At 48.4% G+C, this 13695-nt stretch overlaps 1 protein-coding gene across 3 annotated transcripts in view; it reads right to left on the bottom strand.

Moving 5' to 3' along the window:
• Positions 1 to 965: 965 nt before the first annotated feature.
• The window catches only part of DAAM1 (dishevelled associated activator of morphogenesis 1), a 94634-nt gene continuing 81904 nt past the window's right edge, over positions 966 to 13695 (bottom strand). For all 3 annotated transcript variants that reach the window (XM_051769818.1, XM_051769821.1, XM_051769819.1), the window contains 8 exons: positions 12873 to 12979; positions 10896 to 10984; positions 10485 to 10653; positions 9614 to 9721; positions 7094 to 7154; positions 6330 to 6461; positions 3471 to 3641; positions 966 to 2861 (listed from right to left, as the gene is read on the bottom strand). In XM_051769818.1, coding sequence (XP_051625778.1) covers positions 2652 to 2861; positions 3471 to 3641; positions 6330 to 6461; positions 7094 to 7154; positions 9614 to 9721; positions 10485 to 10653; positions 10896 to 10984; positions 12873 to 12979 — 1047 coding nt within the window. In that variant the 3' untranslated portion in view covers positions 966 to 2651. The remainder of the gene's footprint in view (positions 2862 to 3470; positions 3642 to 6329; positions 6462 to 7093; positions 7155 to 9613; positions 9722 to 10484; positions 10654 to 10895; positions 10985 to 12872; positions 12980 to 13695) is intronic.

Here is a 13695-nt window from a genome sequence, read left to right as displayed (position 1 = left end):
ATCGTTTTTCTTTATTGCATATTGCCATCTTAGAAAATGTACAGTCTCATAACATTACACAGCATTTCCCACTAGCTAAGACTACTAACATCCTTGCACCTAACAGACTACCTTGGTCACTATGAAGCTAATAAGGTCCAAGACATATACTTTAGTTTACAAATTATTATGGATTTTTTTTTGTTTGTTTGTTTTTGGCATTATTAAAAAAAAAAAATCATCTTTAAAATACACACCCAAGAGAAAAGAGTGGCTACTTACACCAGCACCAATCTAAAAGTAGTTTTCGACAATGGCACATGGAATTACCTGCACACAGCCTTTGTATTTATTTTTACAGATATAATATTTTTTTCTTTTTTCCTTTTTTTTTTTCTGGAAAGAAAACAAAGAAATGGTAAAGTCAGCCTAATAACCAGGCTGTTGTAAAACAATTAAAAAAAACCAACAACCCAACAGGTTTGGAAGGGCAAGAGGAAATCTGTCAGGAAAGGTCCTGATGTGGCACTGGGGTTGTGGAAGCAGGAGCTGGGGTGGGTGCTGGCACCCAGGGACCCCAGGAGGGGATCACCCTTTCCAACTCCCACTGCCTTTCGAATTAAACACGTGTGACCAACCATTCCTTAAACCATCAGAGGCCAGACTTTTCTTTTTTTAACCTTTTTTTTTTTTCCTTCTTATTTTTACATATTTTCAATTCCCCCCATAGTCCATTCCCTCAATTGTATCAGCCCCATTTTTTTTCAGCCATAAATAAAAAATATAAATAGAGGCACTTTAGTTAAGGAATAGTATTATCATTACCTTTTGTCCTTATTTCCCCCTCCTTCTTAAAGCAAAGTGCTTAACTCCACCTTTGAACACAATCTGCAGGTTTTGCAGCTGCTTGGATACGAGGTGCTGGACTTTTATTTTTGCGCTTACCTGCTTTATTTATTACTGCTTTAAATGCTACTCAGAAAGTCTTTTTTTTTTTTCTTTTTTTTTTTTTTAATCTACAGTGCGTTAAAAGTTGCAATGAAGAAAAGAACAAAATGGTAAAACCACAGCTCTTGACAACTCTGCTTCGAGAGAGATTTCACAGCTTTCACTCAGCACACAGACCCCGCGGCCTTCAGGTGCTTAGAACCATATTTTTTTATACAAATTAGTTTAAACAGCACTTTTGCTATACAGTACATATAGTTAACTGACATCCCATACCCCACCAGTAATACCGATTATCTGACAAAAAAAAAGAACAACCAACCTTATTTCAAATAGTGTTAATATCTAGTGCAACAGGGACAAACTCATCTCTCCACAGGAAAAAGAACAAACAAACAAAAAAAAGAAAAGGATTACAAAAGTATTGGTGGTATAAAAAGATTTTGTTTTGCTTTCTTAAAAAACATACCACAAATAAATAAAAGTAAAAAGTAACAGTCCTCTATATACTCAGCATAATTTAAGAATAGAAATGTTAATATGTTAATGGTGGTTACTTTTTATTCTCCAATTCTTAATTTTCTAAACCTTTAAATTATTACTCCCTGAGAGCTCTGAATTATTTTTATTATTGTTTTTTCTTTTTTTTGTCTTTTTTTTTTTTGGACTGACATTTGACAGGTAGTTCTGCTTACAAATTTGCAATGACAATGAACAGCAAACCAGTCGAAAAAGGACCTGGCTAAGAGACAAGTGTTTCTTGGCATCGCTGCTTCTGTGTGTCCGAGAAAAAAAAAGAAAAGAAGGTGGGTGAAAGCTGGCGGGTTTTACCCCAACCCCTTTGTATTTCAGAGACCTTCGGTCCCGCCCCACCTTGACAGAGGATACAGTTTGTCCCATTGAACAGAAAGCAAGAATAAAAATTACAAAGCAAAAGTTTATGCTCTTCGTCTCCTCCGAGAACCGACCTTTCCCACCGTCTTGGGCCAGAAAACGTTGCAACAGTATAAATACATCTGTGTGGCGTTACAGCGATAAGCACTTTGGGGTAAAGTTTGTCCTTTAGCAAGGTGGTGGCAAGAGGAAAAAGAGCGTTCCCCGAGGCTGACGGGAAGAGCATCGCTGGGAACGCCCAGGGCGCTGAGCTCGGGAACCAGCGCGAACGCACGGATCTGCGACTTTTTGGGAATAACTGCGACAATGAGGAAAAAAACCCAAACAAACCATGGATTAAAGTTCAGTCAACTTTGCTCTTTTTTTTCTTTTCTTCTTTAAACTGCTCGGCTTGTGTGCAAGGCGTCCCCTGCAAGTGGCCCCGGGGGGAAACCGAGCAGGAGAGCAGCAGGGAAGCGGCTTCCCGTTGGTTTTGGGGCCACGGGGACCGCCGGCGGCTCTGGGTTGGGTCCTCTCTTGCTCCGCGGACGCGGCATTGTGCTTGTGCATGGGGAGAACTACTTTTTTGGAGCGGGGAGGAGGCGGTGCTGGCGCTCGCCAGCGCAAGAGCCGCCCCACGTACCTCCACCCGCGCCCCCCGACCCGACTATATACACAGTATATACACACACACACACTCGCCCGCAGGGAGAAAGAGCGTGCCACTGTTTCGCTTTAAATCGCAAGGCAGTGTAATGGAAATAAAAAGGAAACCTCAGCCACTTCAGAAAGACCAACCCGCGGGGTTTTTTTTTGTTTTTGTTTTTTTTTTTTTTTTTGCTGTCTGTTTTTCAGAAGTTGAGCTTGGTGACGGGCCTCTCCCGGCCGCTGTCAGCCAGCTGGTTGGTGATGCGCTTGCGGTTGCGCTTCAGTTTGGTGAGGTCCTTGTCGAAGACTTCGCCCGAGCGCAGGGCCGAGACGAGGTCGTCGAACTCGCCGCTCTCCTCCCCGGTCTCCTTCGCCTTCCTCGCCTTGCGCTCCCGCTCCCGCTGCTCCTTCAGCTACAGGTCGTGGAGGGGCAGGGAAAGAAGACACCTCACTCCCATGCAGGTGGTTGTGGAGTGCCCAACACATGCACGGGGACCCCCAAACTCATGGAACAAGAGCCGTTTCCCACCCCAGTGCACAGTGCATGAGAGCTGGTCAGGGTTATTGATATACCCCCTCCTCAGAAGTGTTCAAGGCCACATTGGGTAGCGTTTGGAGCAACCTGGTCTAGTGGAAAGTGTCCCTGCCCATGGCACAGGGGTTGGAACTAGAACTAGGCCCCTTCCCACCCAAACCATTCTGTGATCCTGAGATTCTATGATTCTGTGATACAACCCATGGGCTGAGGGTCACAGTCCCATGGCTGCTGCTTGTGGGTCACAGCAGCCCACAGGCAGCAGCAGCTCTGCTGCATGTTTCAGCTCTAAGACCTCGCCAGCATAGCTGGTCACGAGTTAATCAGGCAATCAACAGTGAAAAGTGAGTGGATCTAAGAGCAGAGAAGCTCCCTGCCCAGTCTTCAGTGCTCCCTGCGCCACCATGGCCAGCATGGGGACAGCATGACATGGCTGCCATCCTCAGGTGCCCCAAGGATGCTGCCGGACTCGCCGGTGTCCGCTCACCTGCGCCTCCATGCGTGCCCGGCGCTCCTCCTCCTCCTTCCTCCTCCTCATGTTCTCGTTCTCCTGTTTGGCCTCGGTCACGGCTTGAAGGAACTGGTCAAAGATGCCGAAGAATTCGTCAGGCTGAATTTTGTCCGTGTCTTCTCCAAAGTGCTTCACAGCCTTGGAAAACTGGAAGAGAGAAGACAGGGGTGCGTCAGTGTTGGATATACCCACTGCACTGGTGAAACCCCCATGGGAAACCTTCGACCTGATGGAGCAGAGAGAAACACTTCCAGCAGCCACGGCAGATAGCAGGGCCTTGCTTCATCAAGTCTTGCTTTAAACATGTAATAAATCATCTGATGTTTTACCTGCTGCCCTGTAAGTGCCAACCTGGTTTACTCTCAAGCCCCCTCTCCCCATCTTGCCTCTGGCTCTGCTAAGCCTCTCCTGCCCCAGCTCCACTTTGTTAACTAAGCAGCAGTAAAAACAAGGAAGCAAAATACTGTGGGACCAAAGACATAAAACTAATAGTAAACACGGCAGGGGAAGGGAAACTCGCACTTTTAAGTTTTTCTTTGAAGTATTTTTGGGGTATTATTTATCATTGCCACATGCTCTGCTATTGAAACCAAATGTGTTGGTGAAACTTCTAAAAGAGATTTCTGCCCAGGCTCAGGCACAGCCCTGGGCAGGGAAAGAGGGAGTTTTCCGGCCTTTTGTGCTGTTTGCACACCATTAATACAAGGGAGTCAAATGAGGCCTTAGCAAAGGTCAGGACAGGACATCCATGATCTGGTGATGCACCCCAGTCCCCAAGCAGCCCGTGACTTGTCCTTGGGACTGACACTCTTTGTTCTCACTTCCAGTTTGAAGGAGACTCTTTGTGCATAGAAAGTTTGTTAAAATTGTGATGGCACGTCCTGGAGATAAGCAATCTTAAAAGAAAGGAAAAACAAAATCAAAGCACAAACAGATTTATTAGTTGCTTTGATTTTTCAGGGTAGACCAAGAGGAACATTTTTAAAGCCTGCTTGTATGATTTAATTTTATTTGCAGGGGTGCCCCACGCTCTTCAAAAGACACTTAGGGCATTTTTATTTCTTTGTTTACTTAAGAGACTTAACACTTCAAGATGCAGGGGGGAATCGGAGAGGTGTCACTATATAAGTCAATATAATTGAGGTTATTCTTGTTGATTTTAATCAAGATACTAAATTCTCTGCCACGTTACAAGAGATTCTGGTGGGGGAGGGAAGCCTGAAAATGTTATCCTCGTAGGATATAAAGTTTACAAAACAGGGATGTTTCTGTTTCTGATTTCCTAAGAGAAAGCAGTAACACACTTTGAATCTCCACATGTGTTTAAAAAGCGAAGAGCTGGTGAGCTCCCCACAGCCCAGCCCATCCAGTAACCATGACAACAGCTGCAAATGTCTTCAGAGTGGACTTCCATGGACACTGGGGACCATGACCAGATCCACCCAAGTGAGCAGAAGATGATATAGTTTGGAAAGCATTTGTCACCATTTCCACAGTCCTAACTCACTGCAGGGAAGATCTGCCAGGTTACTGTCAACAGTCCAAAAGGGTGGCCTGGTTTAGGCATAGCCTCAGGAAGGCAATGGTCCATCATAATATGCCCAAGCATGGGTGGATGGTCAGAAGGACAGTGCCAACTGGACACTGGTACAGCCAGGGAGAAGGAGATGACAAATGGACACATACTATCTTTGGAGATGTAGCTGATGCAGTGGGACAAGGATAGGACATCTAAAATGGCCTTTGCTGGATTATCTCCCTGCCACTCCCATCAAGGTGAAGGCCAGGCCAGGGAGGAGATACTGGAGGATTTAGGCGAATGGAAATCAGCTGTGTGTCCCTTTGCTGAAAGAGGGGAAGCAAAAGGTGCTTGGGAATCATGGGTGTCAGCCAGTGGCCACCCCTTTGCTGTGAGTTAAACCAGGCTTTGCTGTGAGTTAAATCAGGCTGGTGGGGAGAAAAGGACAATGTTGGCAGGAGGTCACTGCATGTGGCTGCAAAGCTCTCACCAAGGCACTACTCTGGGAACAGAAAAACTTTTGAGTAGCTTCTCTAACCAGGTCTGAGTTTGGTCTCAATTCATGTCACTGAGCTCCTCTCTTCTCTGGAGAGAAGAGCTGGGCAGGTCCTAGATCAGTTACCCCTATGGAAGTGGGGTTGGTCAGGCAGCCTCAGTTGTCTCCAGTATCAAACTCTGGGTGACCTCATGTCCAGCTGAAGACCTGATTGCATTTTTCCTCCTCTTCCAGATGAGGATTTTCCTCCTCTTCATCCCCAGATGGAACAGCCTGCTTTCTTGCCACCTTCAGTCTTCACTGGCCAAGATGCCCCAGCAGCCACGCTTTTAACTCCAATGCCCCCAAAATTGGGATATTTCCATTTTAAGACACAGAAAGCAAAGCAAGCCCTTTAGGCTTGCGTGAAAGCTCTTCACCAAAAGCAAGACCCTCATAAATGACCTAATATCTCCTTCCCTGATGGACATCACTCTCCCATGCCTAGCCCTTGCCTTGCACTTCCAAAAGATAGACAGGTATCTCACGGCTTTCTACAGCACATCCTGTGTCCCAGAAGCTGTCTGTTAGCTGGACCTGCAATCCCCTGCCATGATGGGTTGTGAAGCAGGAAGAAGGCCCTGGGGACAGACAGGGATGTACCCACCCACCCACTCCAAACAAAACATGAAGAGCAGCCCAGCACCCTTCTCACATGAGAGTCTCAGCAGGACACTCACATGACTTCATGGGGGAAGCACTAGAGATGTTCACACACAGTTGAATGTGCTCTGGGAAGGCTGAAACACTACCCAGATCTCAAGGATGTTGGTGGCCTTACCAGCTCTTTTGCTTCCATCAGAAGATCTTCGACATCTGAGAAGCTGAAGCTGGCTAATGTGATGAACTGGCTGACGACAGACACAAACTTGTCACCTGTTTGCTGAACCTGAGACTTCTGGAAGTCCAGCTCCTTTGGGAAAAAAAAAAAAAAAGAAATCTGGTCAGGTCCTGGCTGATGAAGGACACAAATACCATCAGCCTCTGGTAATGGGGAGTGTGCCTGCATCAGTGCCCAGGGTACTGCCTGCACCACCACTGCTGCTCCCCCCTGCCATACATGACACCCTGGATTAACCCGTTTTACAATGCCTGCAGTAAGCTTTTAAGCCAAATCCTGCAGGAAAGCTTGTGGGAAGCAGGATAATTTAACAAGACGGTGAGTCCTTTGGGATACTCCACCATTTCATCACCATTCCAGCTGGGTTGCAGAAGTGCTCTCCAGCCCTCTGCGGTTTTACAGCCGAGGGGAGCCCCCTCTGCACATCACAGGTCCTCCATGGGCATCATCACGAGCCTTACTCACCCTCCCTTGATGTATTAAGATATAAACCATGCACGTGCCTAAACACACATGGTAACTTCAGTGCCAAAACAGCCCTGAGAGGACAGGAGCACGTGCAGGGCAGGAAGGAAAGGCAAACAGATCTCCAGGATGTGAGATAAAAGCAGCTTTGCTGGGAGCTCCCTTGCCTGCCTCCCCAAGGAGGGATGCCGTCCTGCTTGGAGCCAGGCTGGACTGTATTTTATTTAAGTAATACTCACAGTCTCCACCGCTCTCAGGCCGCTCCTCAGAGTGTTTATTTCTTTCTCCAGCTCAGTCATGCTGTTGGAAATAGCAGGATGTTAATTTTCAGCCTTCCCCAGAAAATTTTACAGCTCTCTGACCAACTCGACTGTGTTTTTCCACTGAAAAGACCCCAACACTGCACACTTTGCCTCTTTTTTGCAGATCAGCATGTCTCGAGCTGCAAGTCAAGCTGACAGCCTCTAAGCTGGGGCTATCTCAAAGAGGCTGCAGTTGCTTATTGTAAAGCAAAGCACTTTTCTGTATTTTTAATCAAGGGGACTGTGCAGGTTTAGCAAGCTCAGCAGCCTCCAGCCTTCTCCAAGCAAAAGAACAGCTCAGGAAAGGGCTTTGCTGGGCACAGATTCCTCTCCAGTGCCAGCAGCAGATGGGCTCATTGTCCCAGTGCACAGAGGACAGTTTTACAGGGTGCCAGAGCTGGGTGAACACCAGGCAAAGCATCTTTCCTAGCGGCGAGGCTTTCACAAAAGGAGACAGCCCAAATATAGAGAAATAAAAATAAATCATCACGTCTGGCGCTGACTTTGTTTACACAAGGCTCAAGCCCCCGATGAGCTTCGAATTCAAGTGCTTACGGGTTCCTACCACTACATCTGAGGGGGAGCTTTCTCACAAAGGCTCGATGACCACAGGCTTGATGCCTTTCCAGGGGTGCCTGTGCGAGGGCTGGGGTCCCTGGAATTGCTGACGCCGGGTCATGGGGCAAGCATTCCTGGCAGGTTTAGTCTGGGAAAATGCAGTTTTGGGAGCCCTGTGCTCCAGCAGTTCATTACTAGCGGTGGGGATTGACAGAGGCGGCAGTTTTTTGCTTCACAGCTGCAGGGCTGGGGGGAATTCAGGGTTTTCCAGAACTTTTTGGTTTCGCTCTGGATTGGACCAAACCCAAATGTTACATATGGTGTCCAGTTTAGAGCAAAATGATAAAGTTTAGGGGGGTAAAAAAAAAAACCCTCTATGCAGACGTTTTCTTTCCCACACGTGTGTCTGTACAACAGCTGCAGATACATGGGCATGAGAAAGCAGGAGTCTCCATGGGAGAGGAGCATCTCCTGCTCAGCTGTGTTCTCAGATGATGATGCCTACAAACTGAGCACCACACACTCATGGAATATCCTGAGTTAGAAGGGACCCACAAGGATCCTTGACTCCAGCTCCTGTCCCTGCACAGAACCACCCCAAGAATCCCACCATGTGCCTGAGAGTGTTGTCCAAAAGCTCCTTGAGCTCTGGCACGCTTGGTGCTGTGACCACTTCCCTATGGGGCCTGTTCCAGTGCACAACCACCCTCTGGGTGAAGAATACTCTTCCTCTCACACCAGGATTTGTCCTGTCATGGGTTTAATCCTGATGGCTGATGATTATTTTACATTTTAAACGTGAGGATGCTTGTTTTGTGCATTACACATCTTCCTTGGGAACCCACCACCACTACAAGAGATCTTTGAAACTAGAAATACCCTCAAGCCACTGTAAACTCCATTTGTATTTCATGGAATCACAGAATGTTTTGGGTTGGAAGGGACTTCAAAGCCCATCTAGTTCCAACCCCCTGCCATGGAGAGGGACACCTTCCACTAGACCAGGTTGCTCCAAGCCGTGTCCAACCTATCCTGGGACACTTCCAGGGATGGGGCATCCACGGCTTCTCAGGGTAACCTGTTCCAACTGCATCTTCTCTAAAAAGGGGCAGTTTCAGGCCCTTTTCCTGTCCATGGCTAACAAGAATATGGGTTGGCTGCAGAAACGTGTGATCTGTGCTGCTCACATCCCTGGAGCAGCAAAGCCCATAAGCTCCTGCTGAACTTTAAAACCAAAACAGAGCCTCATTGATTTCAGAGGTACTTCAGCACATACTTGAGGGCTTTGCAGGGCAACAGCAGATTCCTCTTGCACTTAAAGGTTCATCATGTGCTTAAGGGCTTTGCTGAGCAGGGGCAGCCTGCTCCCAGCAGGTCACCAGGAAGGATTTAAAAGCTGGTTGCACACACCAGAAGCTCCACGTTGGTGGTAAAACAAGGAGCAGGCAGGACCTGGAGGCAGGTGAACCCCTTGGAGGGCTGCCTGGTCCTGCCCATGCTGCAGGCAGAGCCTCCCTGCCACAGGAAGATAAATAGCTGCCCTTTATCTGCAGCCACACCGCAACCGCTTCCTCCCGGATTACTTAACGTACCATTAGAAATTAATTAAATGCCTCTGCGGTGAGATAACAACAGGAAACGGTTGCTCCAAGCAGCTCTCCTCCCTCAGACTCAGAGGTTTAGAGCCTTTGCTGCAAGGGCTGTGATTTAAAGCCACCAGGTGATGTTTGCTTCTGTGTCCTTGGGCATGCTCTGGTATGGCCACAGCAGGGGGTACAGCCCAGCAGCCAGGATCTGGCCAGGAGCATGAACTAGGGTGGGGTGACATGGAAAGGCAGTCTGAAATGAGGGGAGAGGTGCTCCCAGAGCTCCCTAAGTGCCACCTAAATCTCTGCTTACTTGACTTTGGCTGCCTGTGGAATGTCTCGCAGCTCCTCGTGCAGGCGGAGGACTTTGGGATATTTCTTTTCAACGACAGTGATGAGATAGTGCAGAAGGGTGATGTTCCTAGGAGAGAGGAGCAGTGAGGTCAGTGTGGCAGCACCAGGGGAGCCGAGTGCTCAGCCAAAAACCCTGGTTAAATCCCAACCCTGGCAGTGAACTATTTGAGAACTTCTGCAAGGATGCTGCTTGCTGCCTGTCTGGGGACATGGGATGAGTCTGTCCCATGCACAAGCGCAGTGCAGAGCAGCCTGGTCCCTGCAAGCAAGGATCCTCCACAGGAGGAACTCAGGGCAGGTGACTTGAGCATCACTGTTCCTGTTCTCCACTGTCTTTACTGATGGATGAGACCAGGCAGGTTTGAGCTCCTCTCCCTCTGAAGGTTTGAGACCCTCCCAGCTCTTCTCTTGCATGGAGCTTGGAAGGAGACAGCAAACCAGGCAATGGCTCTGTGGCAGCTTGCAGGGGTGGCAGAGGCAGTTCCCATGGAGAAAAGCCCCTGGGAACCCTTTCTCTGGCTCTTGGCTTCTCAAAGGGGTTAAAAAGCATTTGGAAGATGATCCTCCTAATCAGCCTTGGCTGAAGTTTAGCCAGACCAGGAAGGAAAGTCCCCATCAATCCCTGTAATGATCTGCAGCTCAGCTTCCCTCGAAAGCTGTTGTGCTCAAAAAATGGACACTCACCTCACTGGATATGCCAAATTGGGCAGGAGAAGGAGGGACTGCTCCCACCCACCCACTTCCCAGAGGCAATGCTAATGACCCCTCCATTCCCCCAGCATCCCTGGGGCCTGCAGATCCCACCAAGCATAAGGGCAGGGGCTGCTCACTTGTCAATGCTGGACTTGGTGTCCGCGATCTTGTTGAGGCTGGAGATCTTGAAGCCGAAGGCGTTGCCCCTCTGGCCCTTGTTCATGTAGTTCCCAAAGGCCAGGACCACCTCCAGCAGCTGCTGGAGGCTGCTGCTCTGCAGCACTGCCTTGGAGCCGGCACGGATGGCTGAAAGCAGAGAGGGGTGGGACATTACCCCCTGCCACAACAGCACACCAGTCCCTTTTTCTTGCAGCAACCCCTTCAGTACCCCCAAAGAGAGACCACCAACTCCCTTCCCCTGTGTCACTGTGTCACTTCCCCTGTGTCCCCTCCATGCAGACCAGGCTTGTCCTGGCACGGAGGGATGCTCTTCCTACAAGTGCTCCCTTGTGCTGGCACAGAGTCCCTGAGCAGGTCTGGTCACTTGCCTTCCACCTTGGGTTTGACTTCTGCAACTCTCTCTGCAAATTTCTTCTTGAAGTAGAGGGATTGCAGCCTTTGCTGATAATGGTTTATCCTGGAAATAAAAAAAAAGAGATGCAAGTTGAGCTTTGCTTGCTCCAGGGCAGAGCTCTGCTGCTCTGCTGCTCACAGCTGTGCTTACAAAGCACGCTTGAGCCACAGTGATTAAAAAATAATGACCCCTTTTCTCCCTGAAACTGTGCTGGATGGGAAAAAATGACAACTGAAGCTACAGCTGTCCTGGATCCAGGTGGGTTCTTAACCACATGCTTAAGCCTATCCTTAACTCAGCAGGTTTAACAAGTGGATTTTTACACCCTATTGATATGAACAAACCGTTCTTTTACAGCCACTCCTTAGTAAACATGCTGATGAGGTCTGGGCTCCCCATGGCTTTGTGATGAGCTGCAGCTGGACAGAGGTTTGCCAACGACCACCACTAATGAAACCAGACCTTCAGATCCTCAAAATGATGGCCTGGGCTGGAAAGCCCCTTTCCTGGGCAAGTCAGGGATGGCTCTGCTCATGTCATCTGTGTTTAAGCTAAACAAGATCTCACTTGTATGCACATGGCAATCTGATTTGAGTCATTTGGACCAAGGACCCATGGGAGACGTGCTCAAACACAAGGCCATGGGCTACACTGTCATTGCACTAATCAGAGGTGACAAAGACATCACACTCAGTTACAGACCACAAGGCAAATTAAAAAGCCGTGCTGGAAATCAAGGAAAATATTTGCATCAGCACGTTGTGCCTTCCAAAGGATGAAGGCATGGGAGCAACACTTGGGCGAGAGACTGTGAAGAAGAAAGGTGACTTGCGACAGGAAAGCTAATTCTGAGCATCATTCAGCCCCGAGGGCTCAGGTCTGAACTTCACAGCTCCATCCTGCCTGCCTTTGACACTCAGCAACCACACGGCACATCACCCCGGTGTTCATCGGCGCGTTGCTCAGGGAGGACGGGAGCATTTCTATTTTTGATCTCCCAGTGCGAACTCAAATTGTAAAACTCGCTGACCTTGCCAACAAGTGACTTGCTTGAAGTTCAGTTAAGAGATTCAAAGAGCTCAGTGCTCACTTTGATTTAAATAAGGAGCTTCAAGATTTTAAACCGGCACCTCTAGAGGATGTGCATGCAATAGATAAGGTTATTCATCCCTGAAGACTTCTAAGTCTTAAATGATTGCTACCAGGAGCAGGAAGAAATGACATTTCCTTTCCATCTCTCACATTCTCAGGAGCCCCAGGGATGAGTCAATTCTGAGGTGAGGACTGGGATTCATCTACACAGCAGGGCAAAATGTACATACATCAGGCTCAAGTACTCATTAGGATGTCATCATGTGAAGGGGAAAAGGAGCATCATGTTATCACTCAAACAGCACTGCTCACCTGGGCCATGATGCAGATCACAGAGTCATAGAATCACAGAATGATTTGAGTTGGAGAGACCTTAAAGATCATCTAGTTCCAACCCCTCTGCACTGTGAGGACACCCTCCACTAGACCAGGTGGAAAGGAATCACAGAATCATCAAGGTCAGAAGAGACCTTCAAGATCATCTAGTCCAACCATCAACCCAGCACCACCACAGAGGCCCCTAAACCATCTTCCCCAAATGAGAGGGGAAATGTGTCGAGACATGACCTGGGAAGCCAACACCTCACTCCAGAGGATCCATCTCTCTATCCCTTTACCCTCCTCTGTCCAGCTGCTGCTTGTCTGGGATGCACACCCTGATTCCAGGAGCACAGCATCACAAGTGATCCTTATGAGTGGGAGAGAGCACCTTGCTTGCCCTCCCATCCATCTGGCTCATGCATTTCTTGATGGGAAAAGAAGAAGGGCTTATTTCCCAAGCAGGTTTTCCATGAAATAGCCACCTCCCAACCAGCCTGTGCAGCCACTGGCCAAAACACGTGTCCCCTGAGGCACCAACCTGCTCATTTCGAAGAGGAACCGGTCAGCCTTGGCCATGCGGTCCAGCTCGTGCTTGTGCTCTTCCAGCAGGTCAATGTCACCCTTTTCAGGAACAAACTTCAGGAGCTAAACAAGAGAAAGCACAGTGGTGGGTGTGAGGTCCATGCACAGTTTTTCAGGAGCCAAATGGTGATTTATTTCCTTGAATTTTCTACCTTTACAGCATGTACAGACAGTGACCCCAAGGCACCTGTGAAATAAGTGTGATCGCCGTCCCTGTGACCTTCCTCCCTTTACTCTCACATTAGTGTCTCTTGCCTCTGCCCTGCCATCACTCTGGTTTTACAACAGATGTACTACGTCTGCTCCAAGGTTTCAACATCAGCTCTGCCAGAGGAGATGTCAGTCAGGGACTCTCACTTGCTGCAACTCTACTTATTTGCAGATGGAAATTCTGTGCAATGAATCCTCCCACGTGCAATTGCCAGCTCAGCTTTAAGGACAGGTGAATAATGTGTTCCAAAGGGATTCAGAGGGGGTGAAAAATGGGATTCCCTTTTTGACCACTGCACAAACACTGAACAAGCTTTCAAAAATAAAACTCCACGGAGCACAAACTTCAAGCTGCAGTCACAAAACACAGAACTTGTGCAGCCTAGAGGTTCTCAGGGCAGACCTGAGTACAGGAATGGCACGTGGAGGCCATGCTGCTCCCAACACTGATGCTGCCACTGAGCTGCTTTCCTGCTGCCCTGACCCACCTGGGTGGTTTTTCAACATGTGGTTGTTAAATAATTTGGGGCCTGACACTCTCGAAGTCACACTTTGGTCCTGAGCACCTT

This window comes from Manacus candei, unplaced genomic scaffold (assembly GCF_025592945.1).
Source record: "Manacus candei isolate 608988 ecotype Guabito, Panama unplaced genomic scaffold, ASM2559294v1 h1tg000113l, whole genome shotgun sequence".
NCBI classification, from domain to species: domain Eukaryota; kingdom Metazoa; phylum Chordata; class Aves; order Passeriformes; family Pipridae; genus Manacus; species Manacus candei.
The sequence above is the reverse complement of the archived record's forward strand: the minus strand, read 5'-3'. Positions and strand labels throughout refer to the sequence as shown.